Source organism: Heliangelus exortis, chromosome 3 (genome assembly GCF_036169615.1).
Source record: "Heliangelus exortis chromosome 3, bHelExo1.hap1, whole genome shotgun sequence".
In the NCBI taxonomy this organism is placed as follows: Eukaryota; Metazoa; Chordata; class Aves; order Apodiformes; family Trochilidae; genus Heliangelus; species Heliangelus exortis.
The window spans coordinates 10,107,213-10,129,390 of NC_092424.1; the positions used below are offsets into that span (position 1 = coordinate 10,107,213).

The following is a 22,178-nucleotide window of genomic DNA, read 5'->3' on the forward strand; positions in this document are numbered from 1 at the left end:
ACTTCTGTTTAGAAAAATGCATTACAAAGAGCGTATATTAGGTCAGTGTGAGATGTTAGAGAATATGCAAAACCTTGCTGGGGTTCCCACTGCTGTACGAGCAAGATTGTAGAGCAGATAATGTCAATTGACTTTAAATTATTGATTAAATAGAAAGCATTAGGGTTTTTTTTTCATTAGTTCTGCAATGACGTTCCTTCATGGACAGGGAGGATAAGGGGTGGGAGGAGGAGGAGGAGGGGAGGCTGGAAGTCAGTATTTTAGCACTTTAAAAAGTTAATTTGACGAATTGTGTTTTAATGTTGATTTTTCTTTGTAAGGTGATCAGTGTGAACGGGCTCGACGTCTGCAATCTAAAATGATGACAAATTTGGCAATGGCCAAGGATCGCTTGCAGCTTTTAGGTACCAGTTACAATTCATGACTTTGGAAAGTTTGTCATAATTTGCACAACTTTGTAATGCATTCTTCAAAATATGGCTTTGATTTTCCAAGTGCAGTAGTCGTTATCTGTGTAGGGTCTCAAGTTTGGTTTTTAGTTTAGAGTAAGTAATGGTTTTTTGATGTTGTTTATAGATTTGGAAATTGGTATCTTGTGACCCACTTTCCTATGCCTTAAGAAATAAGTATAAAAGTAACTGAGGAGTCTTGATAATTAGCATGCCCGAATCATGAACTGAGGAGGTCTTGACTAATTCTTATTTGAGTTAGTTTAGGATTTCTGTGTTAGAACTGTAGTAAATCTTATGATACATTGCTGATCATGAGTCCTAAGTGTGCCTTAGAGTAAGTGCAACTACTTCATTTTCTGCTAATGCTGCTGTCACTTCTCTAACGATTTTCCTGATTATTGATGTGTACTGTAATAATATTTTTTGAGCATTATGCAGACTATAAGGCTGTGAAAACCTTATTCTTGTAATTTTATCTAGTAGTGTTCTATTTTAAGACTAGCAAGTAAAAGCATTTCTTTTCAGAAGAATAGTATTGTATTGGTTTAGCTTTATCCAAACTAAGTGTACAGGTTTTAATTGGCAGAGTGAAACAGGCAGGAGTGGAAATGGCATCTTATTGTGCATGATAAACAGATAAAGATCCCCTCCTATCAAGCAAAAACCCACAGTTTTGTGTAGTGCATCTTTATGTAGTGAACTTTGGAAATGTTTAATTTCAGGCAGTAAAATGAAATTAAAGATTGGAATTTTTTATTGGTCTTTGTGGGAGAACTAACAGATGCACTTCAGTTTAACTTCAGTGAATATGCATCTTTAATCTTGTACTGTGTTTGTTTGAGTTCTGCTAACTCCCTCTCCTAGGAGTGTATGGAGCAGACAGGGAAATTCACATTCTTTCCTCCTCTTAGTCTTTGTCATTCTGTGGTCCTGACTGGTGTTTGACAGGGAGGTTGTGACAACCACAAGAAAGTGGATCCCTTTTGTTTCCCTTGAGTTCCTGGTGTTCTTTGTTCTTTTTGAAAAAAAGGGAGAGGAACCTGGGGTGAAAGAGGCTTCTGGCTTCTCTGCTTTATTACAGGTGTTTGTCAGTGAAATCTTAGTTAATGCAGGAAAGATATTTTCTACTCATTAGGGTTAAAGACTGAATTCTAGAGGTTATATAAACTAGTGAGCAAAAGAGTGAAAGTGATTAGGCATGCTAACAATCTTTGGTGTGGCTTGTTGCTGCTGTTCTAACTGCAAATAAATAGGATTTCTTTAAAAAATTGACCCTTGAGGTAGCAATGTCTGTATTTTGTGGGCAGTGCTTCATCCTTGCTTATGCTACTGTAGTAGCACTTGTGATGTTGCCAAGTGGCTTGCTTGCTGTTCTCAATAGAAAAGAAAAAGAGCAAACCTTGCAAAGAACCTCAAGTTGAAGTCAAGCTGATATATTTGTCTTTAATACCAGCATGTGTGATCCCATGATACTTCTGCTCTTTGTTCAAACTGCAGATTGAAAGGTAAACAGGATAGTGTTTATTACATAAGTTGATGTCAAATTTGGAAAAATTTTAATATTAAGTTATCAGAAGTTTAGTAGTTTGTTCTACTCAGGTTCTTGTTCAGTTTGTTCTGAGTATCTGCCTCAAACAGTGTACCTGTGAGCAAAATTTGGACAGAAAGGGACAAATGAAGTTATCTGCCCTTTAGGAAGGAAAGAGCTGTTGTTTGGAGAGGTATTCTAATGGACTTAAATCCCTGCAAGCTTGGTAATTATGGATCTACTTGAGTAATATTTGTTATACCATCTGTTGACAACATCTGTTTTTGTTACTTTGTGTAATTTTACATGTATTTCGTGGAAATCTAAGGTAATGTACAGTTGAATTGCATGTGGAATTGTGAACATAGCTTGTTACTTATAGTAACAGTTATTGGGAAGTTTTTGTGTGCTATGGAGATGCTTTTGTAATTGAACTAAACCTGAGGCTCTTGAAGCTCTTAAGGTTGAATTAAGTTATTTTTCCTCTGAATCCAGCTCAAAATCAAAGAGTGTTTTCCTCTATCCCTGTGGAATTTCTCCATTTCTTAGGGGAGAATAGGCAAGCCTTTTATTGTTGGCAGGATAAAACAGACTTAGAGTAGACAAAAACATCAAATATTTAATCCTTCTTGCTAGACAGAGGTGTGTTTGCAGATTGCCTAGTTGAAGTGCTATCCAGTCAACAAGTTACAGTGGTAATGCATAGAAAGTGAAAATTAAACCATATGGATTATAACTGTCCCTTAAAAGTGCTCAGTGTTGTTTTTTGGTTTGTTTTTTTTGTGGGTTTGGGGTTTGTTTTTTTTTTTTTTGTTTTTTAAGTTTGATTGTCAATGTAATATGCAACTTGATTGTCAAGTTGCATAACACCACTGATGAGGTGTGGTGTCTGATCACACTTGTGCATTATCACCATGTGTCATCACACTACTGATGACTTCTCATGTTAGACCAAGAGGATGTAGATACTTCCCTTGGGTAATGAGCCCTTTTTTGAGCCCTGTTTCCATCTTCAGTCTAAATCACTGTATGATATTCTGTTTTAAGCCGTACTATGACACAGCCTGAAAGCTGAAATTATTCCAGGTATGTTTCAGAGCACTTCAAGGTGCCTCAATCCCTTTGGAAGTCCATTTTGGGTTGTGCTAGCTGTCAAGGGACTTCTGCTATTTGAATTGGTGACAGCCCATGTTTTTGACACAGTTTTGGGTGTTAGCTGTGCAGTTATTTAGAGGAGTGGGTAAATCTTGCTCTGGTGGTCTTCACAGACCTGATCTCTCTTGGATAACTAATTACCCATGTCAGAATCATTGTATTTGATGTATTTGTTGTCACAGGAAGGTAGTTGTTTTCTACAACAGATATGTAAAACTCAGAAGTTTGTTGTTCCTAAGGACAGATAACCACAATGCCCAGTGCAGCACTTTTGGATTCTGATACTCTACACGTCTTGTACCTGTGTTCTCCCATATCAGAGAGACTTTGTTAGGGGGTCAGATTTCTGTCAGCACAGGTGCTTCTTGTTGTACTATGTGTAGCTTCCTTCCAGTCAGGCAGAGGGAGGAAACCAAAGTGATGGGGGTGAATGGAAATGGGTCCCTCTGTGGGGTGGCAGGCAAATCCCTTCCCAGCCTCCCCCAACCTTCCCAGGTGCCCCAGGGACTGGAACTGGCAGGCCTCTCTGAGGATGTTGATAAAAGTTAATCCAAGGAGCTGCTGAGACAAACAGTCTTATGCGTTAGGACTGCTCCTTTAAACAAAGAAGGAGGATAATTGTTGTAGGGGATTCCCTCCTCAGGGGAACAAGAGGGCCTGGTGTGCTGGCTAGACCCATCCCACAGAGAAGTCTGCTGTCTCCCTGGGGCTCAGGTCAGAGACAGTACTAGGAAACTCCCAGCTCTGGTAAGACCCTCTGATTATTACCCATTGCTGGTCATGCAGGTGGGCAGTGATGAGGTTACCAAGAGAAGTCCCAAGACATTCAAAAGTGACTTCGGGGCACTGGGCCAAATAAAGGGTTCAGGAACACAGGTGATGTTTTCTTCAATTCCTTTACAGGTAGGTAGGGAATGCCCACCTGATCAACAGGTGGCTTAGAGGCTGGTGCCACAGGTTGAATTTTGGGTTTTATGATCATGGAGGTGTTTAGAGTGCACCAGACTTACTGGCACGGGATGGCACAGGATTATCCAGGAGAGGGAAAGGATTTTTGGCTGGGAGTTGGCAGGGCTCATCGACAGGGCTTTAAAGTGGGTTTGAAGGGGGAAGGGGATAAAGCTGTGACCACTAGAGATGAGCGTAGGGATGGCATAGTGATGCTAGGGGTGAAACTGGTAGCTCAGCTCAAGAAAAGGTTTTACCTCACTAAGGACAGAGCCACTAACAGATGCCCTGGGCCTGGAAGAGAATTAGAGGCCAACAGGAAGGCATGTGTACAGACAGATGGAAGTCCTGACAGTAAAGCTGCCTCGAAATGGCACATTTCAAATGCCTCTATGTGAATGCATGAAGCATGGGGAATAAACAAGATGAGTTACACATCTGCCTGCCTGCAGTCAGTCTCACCTCTGTGCCTGGCAAGACCATGGAGCAGATCCTCCTGAAGGCTCTGCTAAGGCAAGCAGATAACAAAGGGTTGATTGGTGACAGCCAACATGGCTTCACTAGGGGCAAGTCCTGCCTGACTAATTTGGTGGCCTTTTAGAATGGGGTCACAGTCTCAGTGGACAAAGGCAGAACAGCAGGCTTCATCTACCTGGACCTATGCAAAGCACTTGACGTGTCCCACATGACATTCTGATCTCCAAACAGGAACAATATGGATTTGATGGATGGACCACTTGTTGGATAAGAAACTGGCTGGATGGTTGCACCCAGAGAATTGTGATCAGTGGCTCCGTGTCCAAATGGAGATGTGTGCTGAGTGCTGTTCCTCAAGGCTTGGTGTTCAGGACAGTGCTATTGAATATCTTTGTTGGTGACATGGACAGTGGAATTGAATGCACATTCAGCAAGTTTGCTGGTGACACCAGACTGAGTGGTAAAATCAACACACTAGAGGGAAGGGATGCCATCCAGAGAGACCTTGACAAGCTTGAGAAGTAGACTTGTGCAAACTGCATGAAGTTCAGCAAGTCCAAGTACAAGGTTTTGCACCTGAGTCGAGGCAATCCCATACATGAAGAGCTGGTTGGGAGGAAAAGAGATTGCAGACAGCCCTGAGGAGGAGGATTTGGGGTGGTGGTGGACCAGAAGCTCAACATGAGCTGTCCATGTGTGCTTGCAGTTCAGAGAGCCAACCAGGTCCTGGGCTGCATCAAAAGCAGCACAGACATCTGGTTAAGGGAGGTGATTCTCTCCCTCTGCTCTGCTCTTGTGAGACCCCACCTGGAGTATTGTGTCCAGTTCTGGAGTCCCCAGCATAATAAAGGCATAATGCTTCTGGAATGTATCCAGATGAGAGCCACTAAAATGATCAGAGGGCTGGAGCACCCTCCCCTGTGAAGACAGACTAAAGAAGTTGGGGTTGTTCAGCCTGGAGAAAAGGAGGCTCCAAAGGGGACCAGTATCTGAAGGGGTCCTACAAGGCAGCTGGGGTAGGGCTTTTTACATGGGTGTGTAGTGAGAGGACAAGGGGAAATGGTTTCAGACTTAAGGAGGGGAGATTCAGGTTAGACATTAGGAATAAATTATTTAATTTGAGGGTGGTGAGACACTGGAATAGGTTACCCAAGGAAGTTGTGGCTGCCCACTCAGTAGAAGAATTCAGGGTCAGGTTGGATGGGGCCTTTAGCAACCTGGTCTAGTGGGAGGTGTCCCTGCCCATGCGAGGGGTTGGAACTGGATGATCTTTAAGGTCCCCCTCAACCATAGCCATTCTATGATTTTTGTTGAAGGATGCACATGGCCTATAATTAAAGTAACTTTCATCTGTGTCCTCTTTCATAATAATTCTGCCTGTGTATAGATATGGGCTTTAATGGACAACTTTTAGGATGCTTCCACTTTCTTCGAGGTAATGGTATTTTTACTTCAGACTTATGTTACAGGGCAATTTTTTAAATTAGAAATCAGCTACCTTGAATTCAAGGTCTAGAGTTGCCTAAATAAGATAATAGCTGCCGTGGTGTTTATGTGGTAAGTTTATGTCAATGTTGTATCATCAAGGAGAAATAATGAGATTCTGTGAACTCCATCTTCCCCCCTTTCCCATGGCTGGAGACAGGGAGAAAGCATTTAAAAGAAAGGTTATAAGGTGTCCTGTTAATTCCTTGGAATAGTATTTAATAACTCAATGTTCATTATTCTAGAGGGCTCTACCACTACTGTAACTCAAGTCGTATATTTGCTTTATGTTATTTATGTGCAACATTAAAATTACATGTTAATACGTAATATGATGGGAACACAGTGTGTGACCTGAACCTGGACTTGGCTTCCTTTTTTTTTTTTTCCATTGCCATTCCAGAGTTCCTGAATAGATGTAACGTTAAGCTGTTGGTAACTGTGGTAAAATCTCTCAAACTGTAGTGTTGAAGTAAATAGCATTTCCTGGGTTCCCTCCCAGGCCAATTGATTTTATTGTGGTCAGTCACTAGGAAGTAAAGTTCAGAAATGTTTTCCAAAACTTGGCCGTTTATCTAATGTCTTATCAAGTCTATTAATACTAATTTTGTTTCCTAAGCTTCTGGATGTACTGCCTATGCAGATATCTGGGCAGGGACCTGCTCTGCTGTCTCCTTCAGTGGTGCTGCACCCAAGAAAGTAATTTAGACATTGTGTTTGCAACCAGTCATACTACAAGGACTTCTTTTTGACTTTCTTTAGAGGGAGGCTTCTTAGGGTAACTTCTTGTAGGTTACAAAGCTTGTGCATATATAGGCTGTTCTGGTATGGTTAACATATTTTTTTGTTTTACTGTGCCTGACTTCAATGCTTTTGATTTAAAACAAAGCAATCCCTTGGTGCACATACTAATCCTGAACTTCAGCTTTTCGTGTTTGTCTGTGTCTACTAAGTTTTCTCTCTAAACCACAGCTTGTCCAGCTTGGATATTATTATTAAACCATCACATAATCTGGTGTAAAGATAATTTCCAGGGAAGTAAAACTGCGAGTGATCAGGAGCAGGCAGAAGAAGGGAATGAAGCAGAAAGGTCTGGAGAAAAAGATCTGTGATAGACAGATGAAAATTAAACTTCCAAATGAAAGCAAGGAGGTGTTTATGCCTGTTGGTTGTACGATGTGCAGGCTCTGAATGGCAGTTCTTGGAGTCAGGGCAATTGTGATCTTGACTGTGCACATTTTCACTAGAGTCTGGCTTCTTTTGCAGTATGTGCTTTCATGTTACCAGAGGACATTAATCCTCCTCTACTTGGGCACCTGTTTTCCTGCAGCTTCTTGGTACTGGTACCTCTTGGGGGACAGGAGAAAAAAGAAAGGAGGTGGAATGTGGCAATGTATGCCTTGCAATCTTACAAACTGTGTTTTGCTTTTTACAAAAAAAGGTGTGTGTGTGAAATAAAGGTAGCAGAGGCTGTAAAGTGCCCCAAAAGTAAGGCTTAAGATATTTTAAACTGTAGCAAGAAAAGCAGGAGTTGTAGGTGAGCTGTAGAGAACATACAATCCTGAAACTTAACTTGTTTCGAGTCTTTTGCAGCCTTATACCTCTCTGACCTATGCTGTGACTACTTTATGGTGACTTTTTAGACTTAATTTCTTTCTCCATCTTTTAACCGTAAGGTACATGCAGTGTTTTGCTTGAACAGTTGAGGTTTCTGTAAAATGTTGACTGACTGCTACTACTTAAGTGAAACATCTAATATGAAGGAAAGTGATGACTTCTTGCAGTTGGTCAAAAATAACACTTTGGGGAGGACTTCCAGAAATGAGTTATGAATATACATATTTAGTAAATGAAGTTGAATTAATCCTGATCACTGGTTTTGGGAAGTAACTACAAACATTAGACTGGGAAGATTGTTGTAATTAACTCAGCCGTAAATGGCTGTTTTTAATGCTGATTTCTGTCGTGCCCATACTGAGAATTTTCTTACAAATTTGTTGAATGTGTAGAATAGGTAGAAATACTCCTTTTATCTTTAACCCTGTATCAAGTGTAACAAAGCCAAACTTGACATTTGTGTGTGTTGGGTATACATAAATTTTCTTGGTTCATTTTTATTTTTTGTTTGTTTATTTTGTCCTTTTTCCTCCCTCCCCCTCTGTCTACCATGTAGAGAAGCTGCAGGCAGTTTTGCAAATTTCCAAGCCGCAACTGGAGGTCTATAATGACAGTACTAACCTGGCCTGCCGCAATGGACATCTCCAGTCAGGTGGGTTTGGTTTTACCAGCACCTCTTCAGGGGATGTCTCTCAGTTTCTGGCTTATTACAGGGAAAAATATGCAATTCTATGTTCTGGCCCCACCAACTTTAAAAAAAAAAAATGTTTTATATTTCTGTTCTTAAAGGCTTTATTAAAATACATTCCATCCTTTTTCTACAGCACTGTTTTATTTTGTATTATTACACCCTCTTTTACAATGACAGTCCTAGAATCCAAAACTATTTACTAAGATAACATTTTAGAAAATAGTTCCTATGCTATATTCTTAAACAAATTAAATTAAACCTGTTTCAGAAAGTGTCACAGTCAATGTAGAATATGTGGGTTATATATTGTGCCTGCATAAGTAGTTCTTTCTTTATGATATTGTGCGAGTGAATGTGTGTCTTCATTAAGCTGCTTTAAATTTCAGGGTTTTTTACCCTGAGAAAATGATAATTGAAACAAGAGAGAAAAAACAAACCCAAATGAGTGTCTTTTGCTTTTTTTTCAAAGAAGGCTGTTTTTATCCTTTCCTGGAAGACTGCACAGGGATACTGAGATACCAGAAAGAGTAAAGTTACGGTGAGGTTTGTGAGTTCTCTTCAGGGAATGTTTTAAGCCAGCAGTGAGCTATTGTCACAACTGTGATCTCAACTGATAATTCATAAGGTAGACTGTAATGAGGTTAAATACAGTAGGGAGCTAACAAGCTGTGGAATTCATAAAGCTTTTCCATTGTGTCAAGAGAAGCATTCAATTGGTGAAGAAACTAAACTTGAAACATAGTGTAAAATGCATGATTTGCTTTTTTTTTCCCCCCTCCATTTCTAGGTCTGATGTCATTATACTGCTTACTTTTATTCCTTCTAATGTATGAGAAGTTAAAGTAGTGGAGCTTTGTAATGCTAGGCATCTTTAGATTATTACATGTGTGGTATTTTTTTATTAACTGTATTTGTCCGAAAGATGTAGTTTTAGTGGCTCTTCATTACAAATTCCTGTGTAGACTGAGCTTGAGAACTCTTTACCTTCAATGACCCAGTGCAAGTCTTGTCTTTTACCTGGTTGGCTAGAGATTCAATGAACAAATTCCTAAATATGTACAGAAAAACTGATACCATGCTCCATCTGATTCAATACTAACAGTTTTTTTCTTTACACTTTTTCCTTTATGTGTCTTTGTACACTTTTTTTAACTTACCTGAAAATTGGATGCTGCAGGAGAAGGCTAGACTGAACTTTTACTCTTAAAGCTGTTAATGTTGTTACTTAAATCTGTTGGCAACAAAGCACAGAATATGTATTGGCAGTTGGTAGAAATGAAGAAATTTTGCCAGTTCTGTAGCAGGTTTTTTATTCAGAGAGATTCCTGCAGCAGAAGGTGGTCAGTGTTGGTAATACTGTGGAATTTGATGTTAATGAATTTATCCATTTGGAGTCATGTTTCTGGTGACTTGTAGAAAACAAATGGTTCAGCTGCATTTGCATAACTGTGAAGGAAAGGATAGTGAAACAACTGCAAAGGGCTGTGGTCTTCTGGGGGTGCTTTTTTCTGAGAAAGTGACTTCCAAGTTCCTGAAAAAGGGATGCACACTAACTGGGAAGCTTTCATTTATGAGGCTCAGTGTGGTCTGAGAAGAGACAGAAGGACTAAAGTGCAGGTCATAATGTGTTAGCTAACAGGCATCTACTGATTCATTTGAACAAGACGGAGACTTGTTCCATTCCCATTTGTATTTACGTTGCCAGAGGTAAACTTCAGATTCACAACTTGTGGAGGTTAGAGGTTTACATACACAGAGTACTGAGCTTCTGCCATTGTGGGGTCCCTGGTAGCAGTGGGAAAGTCAGCCTGTCAGCACTCATCTGAATTCCTTCATTGGCCAGTACCTCACATGCTTGCTCCCTCTCATATTCTCTTTGTCTCTTTTTTGGGAGGTGTGTGTGGGCAAGGGAGTCTTGTTTGTACGATGCTACTGCTACACACTCTTTTCTTAAAAGTACTTCTTTTATACACATGTACTTTGAAGTAAATTACTCTGTCCAGTTGAGAATTAGAGAGTAAAATCAAAACTATCAAGTCCTATTACTATATCAGTTTTTCAAATGCACTTGAAAAAAACACTGTGGTTTGTCTTTGTAATTGGAACATATTTTAGGCACTTCATTACTGTTTTATGGCAGCCAGTGAAACATTTGGCAGAAGGCTGCTGGAGATGGTACAAAGGTTTTAAGGCCACTTGCAAAGACAGAAAACTGTCTTTCAGTGCCTGAAATACCAATGGATAAGAAATGTGTTCTGTGGAATTTGCATTTGTTACAGCAAAATATTTTACATAATGAAATAATAGGGGCTGTCAGTCTGCCAAGAGACATAAATGCTCAAATGAAAATTTTTATATAAATGAAGATTCCCTGTGGAGTTGACAGTGAACAACTCTATATGAGAGTAGTTCATCTGTGCTTCTTTCTGTGCCACAGAATGTGTGTGAACTTACTGATCTTGATTCCAGAAGGTACAGCTAGTGTAAATTGTAATTTGTATTTAAACCTCTCTCTTTTCTCTCCTGCACCCTTTATTTGCCTGTGCAGTTTTCTAGTACTCAAAATTGCAGTGCATGTATTGTTCTTAATAAGGGAGGTTAGTTCTGGGAGAGTCTGATAACTGAGCAACGTGTTGGAGTGAAGGAGGAGATCAAGGAAAACTCTACTTTAGCTTTTGGAAGCCTTCCCTTGTTGACTTTAAACCAGCTGTCTAAAGGAAAAAAAGAACCAGACAAACCTAGTTCCAGCTTTTCATTGAACTGGATCAGTAAGTGTTGACTAGCTAGGGTTTTTTTAATTGATTAATATGCCACTTTTTAAACTTGGAATCTATTAAGTATGCCTGATTTTGAAGAGTTTTTGACTTGGAAATTGCTGTGCAGGAAGGGCTAAGTAAATTTAGCCATCTCTGAAACTGGGTATGATTTAGGTAGTAGCTAGGTTTGGGGGGGTTGTTTTAACAATATATTACAGGTAAATGTAGTTGATCATTCTTCCAAATCCCTTTGTTTTTTACACATTGACACATGTGCATTGTGTATGGTGACCGTGCAGAGTTTCTGTAACTCTCAAAAGAGGTAGATTTGTGACTGCAGGAAGGTTTAGAAGCTTGTTAACCAGGTAGTTCAACTAGTGGAAACTGTGAGCTGTATAAAGATTTGTTCCTAGTAATGTGCAAGACCCTTATATTTAAAGGGGATGAGAACATGGTTGTAATTAATTGATTCTTCTGTGATACTGTTTCACTGACTTATTCTAATTTGAATTTTATAAACACAGCATTCAAAATTATGAAGCTTTCTACCTGAAGTCTTTTTCTCTGAACTAATATTGTAAATTAAAAATTATTTGTAAAGTCATTAACTTCCTTAAAAATCAGAGTTCTTCGGCCCATTGCTTAAGATTAACAAGTCAAACTGAGTTGCAGATTTATAGAATCCTAGTGAAGAAACTTGTAGGTGAAATCTTACCTTGAGCTTTCTTACCTCTGATGCTGTATTTCTCTTAGCTAATCAGAAGGCTCCTTAATCCTTTTTGAAGGATATAAACTAAGGTAGTATTTATGGTTCCCATTGTAGGCATCAATACTGTACTAGTCAGCTTCCAGTAACATATTCCCACCATAAAAAAGCTCTTTTCTGATAGTTCACCAGCATGGTCAACCCACATGCTCACTGTGCATGTTCTTACCTGTTAGTGTCTCTCTTAATGTTTTACACTTGCCATTTTTGTGCCAAGGAGCCTTATGCCATCTTGTATCCCATATGGAGAATGTAGAAATCGAGTGCTATTTCACTTACTCTGGACCATAATGGCCTTTTGTAGTTTATTCACCTGTAGCCAATATGTTAAGTTTATCTGTCACCTAATTTGAAATCTTCCTGCACCATTGTGGAGGTGGAGTAGAGTAAGGGTGAATGGAATGTGTGATGGTGTTTGAATTCAGGGGCATAATATAGTATTTTTAGACTTAATTTTAAATGTAGGAAGGTAGGCTACTTCAGAGCTGTTAATCCGGAGTTTACTTAAACGTTGAGGTTCCTGAAATGAAACAGAGTCTCAGGAAAAGTTCCTGGTAGTTGCTTGCAGGTATAACTTTTAATTTTCCCAAATTAAAGTGTCCCAGTGAAGCTTCTGTGTGGAAGGTGCTAGATAGTGTGAGCTAGAGTTCAAAGTAACTACCCTGCTAATGTAATTGAAAAAAGGAATGCTCTGAATCTAACAGCTTGAAATTTGGGTATTATTATAATGTTTTGGTTTTTTTCAGGAATTATTGGGAAGGAAGAGTCTTCTTGCTGGTGTTCAGTCTTATTCTGTCTTAAGGAATAGATTGTGTTCTTGTTACAGGACTTGGCCATCTTCATCTTTTCTAAGATTCCTAACTAGTTTTGTTTTTGAGAGCTCCTAAAAATTCCAAACTTAACTTCAGGAGAAAGCTACAGTTAAGATTCTCTTAAAAGTACTAAACCTCTACAAAACTTATATTACTTATAATACTGCATTATATCTGTCACTAACATTATCTTCAAATTAGAATTGATGGTAAAAGTAGAACTGCTGAAAATGTTCTCATGATGTTGGTTTTCTTTATAGAAAGTGGAGCGGTTCCAAAAAAGAAGGATCCCTTAACACACACAAGTAATTCCCTTCCTCGCTCAAAAACTGTTGCAAAAACTGGATCCACAGGACTTCAAGGTCACCATAGAACACCCAGCTACAGTGGGATATCAACTTCTGTGTCTAGGCCAGCACCTAATGCTGCAGCTTCAGCTCATAAGGTATGGTAAGGTTAAATATAGTGGTACACACTTGAAAAGTCAATGTAGATTCCAGATCAAACTTTGGCTTTACTGCCTTGCTGCAGTATTGTCATAGAAGAAAGTTTTTGGAAGCAAAACCCTAATGTTTTTTGGCAAGCCTCTTCAGCTAGGCTGCAGAGTAGATTTTAGAAGTTGGGAGGCATTGGGTAGCTGCATAGCAAATGGATTTTCATTGCGATCACAGTAATAAATTGTAATACTGATTCTGAAAATTGCATGGAAAACTGAGGGAGGCCTGTCTAGGAGAAAAATAAATGTTACTCCCAGCGTGTAAAAAAAATGGAGGAAAAAGTCCTCCTTAGTCTTGAACTACAGTTTCCTCCTCCTCCCCCATGTTCCTCCTCTGCCAAAGCATGTAGGAACAGGCTGTATTGCAGCATCATTGAAAAGTAAATTATGGTTAGAATGTGACTGAAATGCATAAGTCCTACACTAATAGGACACAAAAATACTGCATTTCTTTTGACTTATCTCTTTACAGTTCCATCCTTATCTCCCCACTGCTGCTCCCACAGTAAGATGGAGTAGAGAGCAGAACGGGTAGAACATAAATGTATTCTACCTGCATTTTTGAGCATTTTTGTTGTGTTTTAAGTGGCCTGTTAGGAAAGTAGGACAGCAGTAGAATTTTTTGTTTAGTGTTAGAAACTGAAACACTTTGTGGTGCTCTAGAGTATGCTGGAGGAAAATGCCATAATTAAATATAATGAATTATCTTTAAAAAAAAAAAAAAACACAAGCAAAATTTTGTTAATAGCATACTTTAATAGTATCAATTTAGGTTTTTTTGTTTGCTTTCCCCCCCTCCTTCTCCAGGCTGCTCCTAAGAACAGCAGAACAACTAAACCTTCTACTCCTACCACTGCTCCTCGAAAAAAGAAAGACTTGAAGACGTTTAGAAATGTGGACAGCAATCTTGCTAATCTTATCCTGAATGAAATTGTTGATAGGTAAGTAGGCTTTTCAGTGCAGAAAAACAGTTTTTTGTTCAGTACTGTATTGGTACACTTGGAATGAAAATTAGAACGTTTTGTTTGTTGTGAACCCCTTTATGGGTTTTTTTGTGTGGTGGTTGTTTTGTTTGGTTTTATTTGTTATTACTTTGGCAAAGGTATGAAAATTCAAATCAGAAATGCTTATCTTTTTAATTTTTTGGTATATAAGTTGTAGATTTCCTCAGAAGGGTTCTGTATAAATAGTCAAATGCATTAAATTGGTCAGCTGCAGCTGAAAGACCATTGTTAGGCTAATTAGTATTCCGTTTCTTTGTTAGTGGGCCAGCTGTCAAATTTGATGATATTGCAGGGCAGGAACTGGCTAAACAAGCTTTGCAAGAAATTGTTATCCTTCCTTCTCTTAGACCTGAGGTAAGCAACTGGGTTTTTTTATTACTCTAATAAAATCAAAGATATGTATTGTGCTTCATATGTGAGGTAGTGATCCTTGAGTTCCGTCTTTACTGGTTATGATTGCTGTTCATAGCTGTGTGGTAATGGTCATCTCTGAAAAGGAGAATGAAGAATTTGTATTAAAATACTGCCATGACATTTCTCATCATCTTGTTGCTCAGTTCTGGAGAAAGTAACTGAGGTGTTGGAATAAATAGCTGTTTAAAAATCTCAAAACAACACAAAACTCAACCAGTAAACCACAAAACCTGAAGGGAAAAAAAAACCAGTAAAGAACAAAGCCCATAACTGAAAAGTGAAACAGATGAAATCTGTATAGGTAGATGAAGTCATGACATTATCTGATTTGAAAAGTATTACATTGGTATTGTGGTCATGTTCTCTGTGTTCTCTGTCTGGGTGTTGTTTAGTCATTCTGAATAGTCTATTCACAGGAGAAGAGGATGCAAAAAAGTGTAGTAGTGAACAAGCAAGTACACTGAGGTGTATAACATTTGATAGCATATTTCCTCTTGGCTGAGTGGAATTTGGTAATTTAGGGCTTTTTTTTAATCATAGGTGATACCTCAGCTACTGCCTAGACTACTGCAATTTTCTGAGTCACTGTTTAAAGCAATTAAGTTGGTAGCTTTCTAAAGCCGGACTTGATAAAAGTTGCTAGATTCTTGGATAAATTGCATCTAATGACTTAATGCAGTGCTGATTATTCAAGCACAATTGCTGTTTGTTCTTTGTTTGCTTGTGGGTCTCTTGTCACATTGACAGGTGACTGGTGTTGCTCTGTAGTCTTCCTCTTTCCCTTTAGTGCAGTTTCTGGTTTTGAAGCACTGCAGGGAAGAAACCCTGAACCTGGTGTAGCATGATAGGAATACAGGCCCTGAGGAAAACAAAGCTGTGGTATCAAATGTGCACTGAAGTGTGCAAATATGCAAATGCTGAAGGAAAATGTCATTGTTGTGTCTCTGTTATTAGTTTCTTTAGTATGTCAAGTTTGTTGTTCAGTAACAATTTAATATCAAAAAGAGAAAGATGAAGGGGTTCTTCCATATGGAGTTAATAGAAATATTGCCTTAACTCTTTCTATACACCTGCATTTCCCCCTTTGTAAATGCAATTGATGCTTTAAACTTGGGCTGGTCTCTTCTGTGGAATGTGCTACTGCCTTTTATGTTCCTTTCACATTGTCTCTCTGCAAGTGGTGTAACTGTTGTGTGTGAAACAATAGTGAGGTGCATTGGGTCAACTTAGTGACAGAATGTTGATCTCTAACAACCTCTACTTCTGTAGTGCTGTTACTGTGGTATCAGCTACCACTGAGAGCAAGTGAGCTATTTCCTGAGTATTTTCTTCAAGTCTTTGCAGGTGACTTAGGATGATGTACTTTTCAGTTATTTACAGGACTTAGAGCTCCTGCACGTGGTTTATTGCTGTTTGGCCCACCAGGAAATGGGAAGACGATGTTGGTGAGAGAATTAATTCATGCATGAGTTAGTGGGCTTAAAATGTCCCAGGGAGGGATGGCTTTCTGTTGGGGTGTTATAATAATAAACTCTGTGTTCTACCTGTATACTTATAATGGTGTCAATTTAATATAAAATGGCAAAATTGTTCTTAACTCTGGATTTTACAGGGGAGGGAATTGCTAAACTGTTCCCTATTTAATTCTTTTCGGCATCACAAGTAATATTTTTAAACTTACACTGTCAAGTCCAAGTTTTGTTTTTAGAAAGAGGAAAAGTCACGTGGTTAATTGTTTTTGTATGGCAGCTGCTAGTCACAAATTGTCTGTTCTCCACTAAAAGTGTTTTGGAAATGAGTGAGGAGCACAGTAACTAGAAAGCAGGCAGTCTTACTTTCACACTAATGTGCAAAGAGCATAAGTGCAGTGAAACTGTCTGGCTGCTGTTTGTTTTCTTAGCTTGATGTGCTAGATATGGGGAATTGGAGTGAAATTGCTGTGCAGCCAGGGAGCATCACCTGTCCTGATGCAGCTGAGCTGGGCATATGGTCCTGCATCCCCTGGTGTGGCTGCAGCTGCACACTCCCTTCGCTGAGGCTGAAGTTGGATCAGCTCTCAGCTGCAGGAGTGTGAATGTTGAGCAGCTCACTTGGGCTCATTTGTTGTGTTCTACATACTGGAACTAACTGCTAATCAAAAAAATTAAAATGTGTAACTGGGGAATAATAATTTCTTTAATATGGTAAAACTCTGAAAGAAGAGGGTACTCTGTATGAGCATTGTGGCTGAACTGATGAAGGCTAAAAACCAACCAAACAAAACCCAAAAAACTAATTTTGAGTGTGGTTTGATCTAACTGCTGCCCTAAATTACCACCCTAAGTTAGTTAAAAGTGTTTCTTATGTCTCAAATACTCAGGGTATGTTGAAAAGAGCTGTAGACTTGTATTCTGCAGTAAGCAAGTTGTAGATGGCTGTGGAGATGATGGGATTAGAGAATTCTAAGGGGTTCAGCTACTCATCCATTCTTATTTGTAAGTGGCCTGTACATGAGTTTTCTGTAGCATCCATCAGGTGTTCTCTTTGAAGGAACAGGGGTTTTCATAGTGGTCAATCAGGACATGAAAACTAGGTACAGAAGTCAAGAGGTTATCTTCAGTGTAATGTTTTTAAAAGGACTTTTTTTTCCCTCTCGTAGGCCAAAGCAGTTGCTGCAGAATCAAATGCTACTTTCTTTAATATAAGTGCAGCCAGCCTAACTTCAAAATATGTAAGTAGCAGCTGTACATTACATTGATCTGAAAACACATATGCTGTAGTTTGAGCTTAAGAAGGCCAGAGACTTCTGATGAGTCCTTTGTGAACTGTTAGCCTAATAGTGAACATAAAGGTTTTAAAAAGTGACTTGTGAAAGAAGAAGATTTTGGTTTGTGCTTCTGATAACTCAAAGTCAAAGGCTGTTGCAGTTCAGAATGACTGTGGCTGTCATATAGATGAGTCCTTGTTTGTTGGGGTTTTTTTCTTATTAAAAAAATAAATTAAGTGGGTCCCAGCTACCTTTTATTCTGATAAATTAGACACCAAGATCTGGCAACTCAAGTGTGATCATTAGTGAAGTTGTAATGTTTCATTAAAGACATAACCAATGCTATAATATGTTAATACTGAATTAGTAATAATCTGAGTGTATGAATGGAATGAGTGTGGCTGGTTCTCAGCAAGAGGTTTTTGATAAGTTTCTTGTAATAAGAAGTTTGTAAACCCCCTCCAAAACCAATTTCTGGTTGTTTTTAGGTGGGTGAAGGAGAGAAACTGGTGCGTGCTCTGTTTGCAGTAGCCAGAGAACTTCAGCCTTCTATAATTTTTATTGGTAAGATCTTAAATGTTGAGTTCTGTGAATTTCCTTGAGTATTTTTGCTTATTCAAATTGGAATCATTGGCTAAACCTCTCTGAGTAATTCTGTAGTGCAGAGCAAATGCTTTGGATATGACCTGCTAGATAATCAGTAGTTCTAGATGAGGCATGTTAGATTAGTTACTTAATTAGTGTTAATAATGGGAAGAAATGCCCTCAAAATACAAATGCTATACTACTTTTACAGAGTAAATCAGTTGATGTATTCAACTTCAAATATGAAAATGTGTTTTGCTTGTCCTGGGTTCCAATTTATTGTATTATCAGTAGGTTTTTTTTTTTTCTCTTGTGTTTGGTCTTACATGTTCAAAGGACATTATACAAGCTTTTAAACTTTACTAAGGTCGCTCTGTCTCCTAAGGAATAAATAGCTAGTTTTTCTTACTGGAGGCTTACATTAGCAAAAGACCTTAGGTAAATATGGAGACTTGGAAGTTTTATGCTTAATTAAGATGCATTTCTTTGTTTTTTAGATGAAGTTGATAGCCTTCTGTGTGAAAGACGGGAAGGTGAACATGATGCTAGTAGGCGTCTAAAAACAGAATTTTTAATAGAATTTGATGGTGTAAGTACTTAGTTTTGGATATTGTTTGATTTAGGTGATTTGGCTAATGCAGTGGGTGCTTGTAGAAGCTACAGATGAAGCACAAAGAGAATTTAGCTGTCAGGGCTTAGCTCTGGTAAGGTGAGACTTAGGGGATGAGGATTTTTAATGAACTAGTTTAGATTGTGGGTATACATTGCTTTGGTACATCAAAAAGATTAATTTCTGTGTTAGTGTGCTTTTTATTGAGCTACAGGTTTTTTTCTTGGCATCATGGCCTAGAGATAGCAGGATACAAAATCTGAAGAATATATTTAATAGCATCTATGTAATATCCAAGAAGAAAAACTGGGTTTCATAACTGCGGGGGAGCAAATGAATATCAAAATATTTTTCTGTTGCACAGCACTGTTTTTTGTATCAAACAATCTTAATTTATATTCCACTAGCACACTGGAATATTGCTACAGTGGCGAAGCAATATTAAGGAGGTGCAGGAAGAGAATATAACTAGATAAAGAGACAATAAGGTTAAAAAAAAAAACCAAACTTATCCAAAGCGGGACAAATCAGGACAAATATTGTGATGTGACAGTGGTGTTCAAAAACTACTACACACATGGAGTTTTCTTTTAAAATGTAAAGGAGAAAATTAAGCATAATTACTAACTTTGTATCAGGTTTAACAGTATTATTTGAGATTTTTGTGGAACATCTTTGACTCAGTAAGGCAGCCAATGAACTTAGGTCTATGAATGCTTGGATACTGAGTGAATAACAACACAGCTGTGATACCCACAATTTTCTCTGAAGTTTGTAAGCTGTAAGTCTCCATATTCTTGGGTATAAAATCAAGTCTTGCAGTTGAGTGAATTAGAAGGATTCTGTGTTAATTTTTATTAAGAACTTCTTATGAGACCCATATTAGCTGAATCTCTGAGCTGATTGGTGTTTCTGGCTGTACCTCAGTCTAAAGTTTTGGTCCTGTCATTCTCTGTAGGCTTTAAATTTGATGTTAAAACTCTTTAACAGCAGAAAATCTCTATGGAAACATAAGTAATGTCTGGATGACTAAACTTCAGAATGCTATTTGTACTCTCAGTTTTCTTCAGCATTGTAGTTTGTGACAAGACTCTTTTCAAGCAACATGGGCATTGGGTTTTTTGGTTTTTTTTTTGTTTTGTTTTTTGTTTTTTTTGTTTGTTTGTTTGTGGGGTTTTTTGTTTTTTGTTTTTTGTTTTTTTTTTTCTTCTTTGTGTTTTTTTTTTACTTTTTCCTAGTTTGACTTTACATTTATCTAAGGAAAGTTTTAAAGCTAAATACATGGAAAAAATGAAGCATGCTATATTTTATTCAGCATGCTGAAACACGTGGCAAATCTCTTAACTGTTTTTGTTATATTACTACTTGATGTAAGCTGAGAGCTGTCTTGCTTTCCTACATTATATAGGTGCAGTCTTCTGGAGAGGACAGAATACTGGTTATGGGAGCAACTAATAGGCCACAAGAGCTTGATGATGCTGTTCTCAGGTATCAAAATGTCTCTTTTATTTGAATACAATAAATGATGTTCATTATGAAGATCAGGTTTTGCTACTTAGTGTCTCAGTTGATTTAAATTTTAGAATTTAATAGCAAAACCTGTTTGGTAAGGTTAAAATATCCAGCCTTTCAGAGGTATCTGTCTCATCTCTATTGCAATATCTCTGCAGAAGCACAAACAACTTTGGAATTGTCTAAAACAGTACCTATTGGGACCAAATCAGCATTTTATAACCCTCTTCCATCTTACATATTGCTGTTTTTTTGGTTGGTTGGTTTTTGTTAATTTGGATCTTAATGACCAGATGAAAAAAAACCCAACTTTTGACTTGTGAAAACTTTGGCCAGTATTTCTTCTCTGCTAATTTTTAACTTCTGATGCCCCATGCAATTACAGATCTTGCTCTAGATTTGCTGTAGGACTTCTTCGCTACAAGGTCTCGTGCATTTTGCTCTTTCGTTCCTGATTGAGGAAAACAGGCATGGCAGCACTGTCTGACAAATCAAATAAGTTTTTAATTATTCCAAAGATTTCTTGTGTACAATGAAGATATGCTTCATTTTGTTGCTGGTTGTCAGTGGTATTTCTGCCTTTAGAGTGTTTCTTGTCTTTGAGGAGTCTCATAACTCAAAGATTAAGGTGACACAATGCATGTTGTTAGGTTTTTTAAAAAATCCATAGTTCTTCTAGAATTTTATTATATAAGTGAAATTTTTACATTTATCATATCAAATGTTACATCTCTATGTGCTAAAAGTCACAAATGTGTGTACATATATATATATACATATATATATATCTTTTTTTTTTCTAGACGATTCACCAAACGGGTATACGTGTCTTTACCAAATGAGGAAGTAAGGATTCTTTTCCAAGCATTTTCTTCATTTTAATATCAAGCTTATTACAAAAAAAGAGTATGTTTCATAGGCTATCTTAACTTGCCCAGTGGATGATTACAGTTCTGTGAATTAACTTCTGGCCCAGCTTGGCTGTGTACACTGTGCTTTAATTCTGGCAGCACTCAAGTTTTTGCATATTTTTTTTACAAGTGTTGGTACCAAATCTGGTAGTAGCTACTCAGTATTTCTTGGCTAGTGAGGTGTTGCTTACATACTGGCAGGTGTGGACAAGTCTGAAGCAGGGCTTGCAGGAGCACATTTGTGTGCCTGGAGAAGCGTATTTACAGCAAAATATGAAAGTAGCTTTCTTAAAGTAATGTTTTTCAGCCTAATAGCAGATTGGGGCTTTTGATGAGGACTCTCATCTATTATTCTTGAAGTAAGTTGACCTTTGATCTCATTATCACCAAATCTCTTTCTCTGATAGTGCACAGTCAAATCACAAAAGCACTATGGGCATGTTTAAACTGGTGAAGCATGAAAGCTAACTTGACAAGTGTGTAGTTTTGTTGGAATTTTAAATGTACGATGAAAATGAGTTTTACGTCTGATAAATGTATGTTTTTTATAGACGAGATTGATTTTATTGAAGAATCTTCTAAGCAAGCAAGGAAGTCCATTGACCCAAAAAGAGTTGGCACAACTAGCTAGGTAAGTAGCTTTTTTTGATGATATTAACATATATACACTCATCTACTGCATTCACTCAGCCTGCATTCCAAATGTAACTCATGTCACTCATCAGATCATGACAGCACTTCCTGAGAACTAATTATATGAGTTTTGAAAGGTGATCTCCTGTCAGACTGTATGAAAGTGGCTTTGTTCATGCTTTTATATATGTGCTTGTTTTTTCCCTGTATTGTTTCCATATGTGTTGAAACATATTCAGTAGTGCTTTTATTTCTGAGGAGAAGGGAAGGGGATCCTTCTCTCCACCCATACCCCAGGCAGCCCAGCTCTCCTCCCTGATGCAAAAAGGCAGTACCAGTTTGGCACTTGGCATGCATTTCAAATCAAGAGCAACCTTTCTTTGCTCATCCATTGCCAAGTTTGTTGAAGATCTTAGGACCATAGCAGAGGAAGCACTGGATAATCTTAGATTTCTTTCAGTTTCATATTTGATTGGGAAAATGCAGGTTCGGTGCCCTTCCTATTATGAAACTAAGTTGTTTTATGTTTTCCTTCACTACGACTGACACAGTACTGCTGTTTGTCATCCTCAGAAATTAA

At 38.2% G+C, this 22,178-nt stretch overlaps 1 protein-coding gene across 6 annotated transcripts in view; it reads left to right on the top strand.

Moving 5' to 3' along the window:
• Positions 1-22,178, top strand: part of SPAST (spastin) — a 37,867-nt gene that overhangs the window by 5,675 nt on the left and 10,014 nt on the right. For 2 of the 6 annotated variants that reach the window (XM_071739139.1, XM_071739140.1), the window contains exons 3-14: positions 321-404; positions 8,219-8,314; positions 12,948-13,132; positions 13,991-14,124; positions 14,448-14,541; positions 15,972-16,046; positions 17,240-17,311; positions 17,836-17,911; positions 18,430-18,521; positions 19,951-20,030; positions 20,858-20,900; positions 21,517-21,596. In XM_071739139.1, coding sequence (XP_071595240.1) covers positions 321-404; positions 8,219-8,314; positions 12,948-13,132; positions 13,991-14,124; positions 14,448-14,541; positions 15,972-16,046; positions 17,240-17,311; positions 17,836-17,911; positions 18,430-18,521; positions 19,951-20,030; positions 20,858-20,900; positions 21,517-21,596 — 1,111 coding nt within the window. The remainder of the gene's footprint in view (positions 1-320; positions 405-8,218; positions 8,315-12,947; positions 13,133-13,990; positions 14,125-14,447; positions 14,542-15,971; positions 16,047-17,239; positions 17,312-17,835; positions 17,912-18,429; positions 18,522-19,950; positions 20,031-20,857; positions 20,901-21,516; positions 21,597-22,178) is intronic. The other 4 variants (XM_071739141.1, XM_071739143.1, XM_071739144.1 and 1 more) reach the window with 3 other exon arrangements.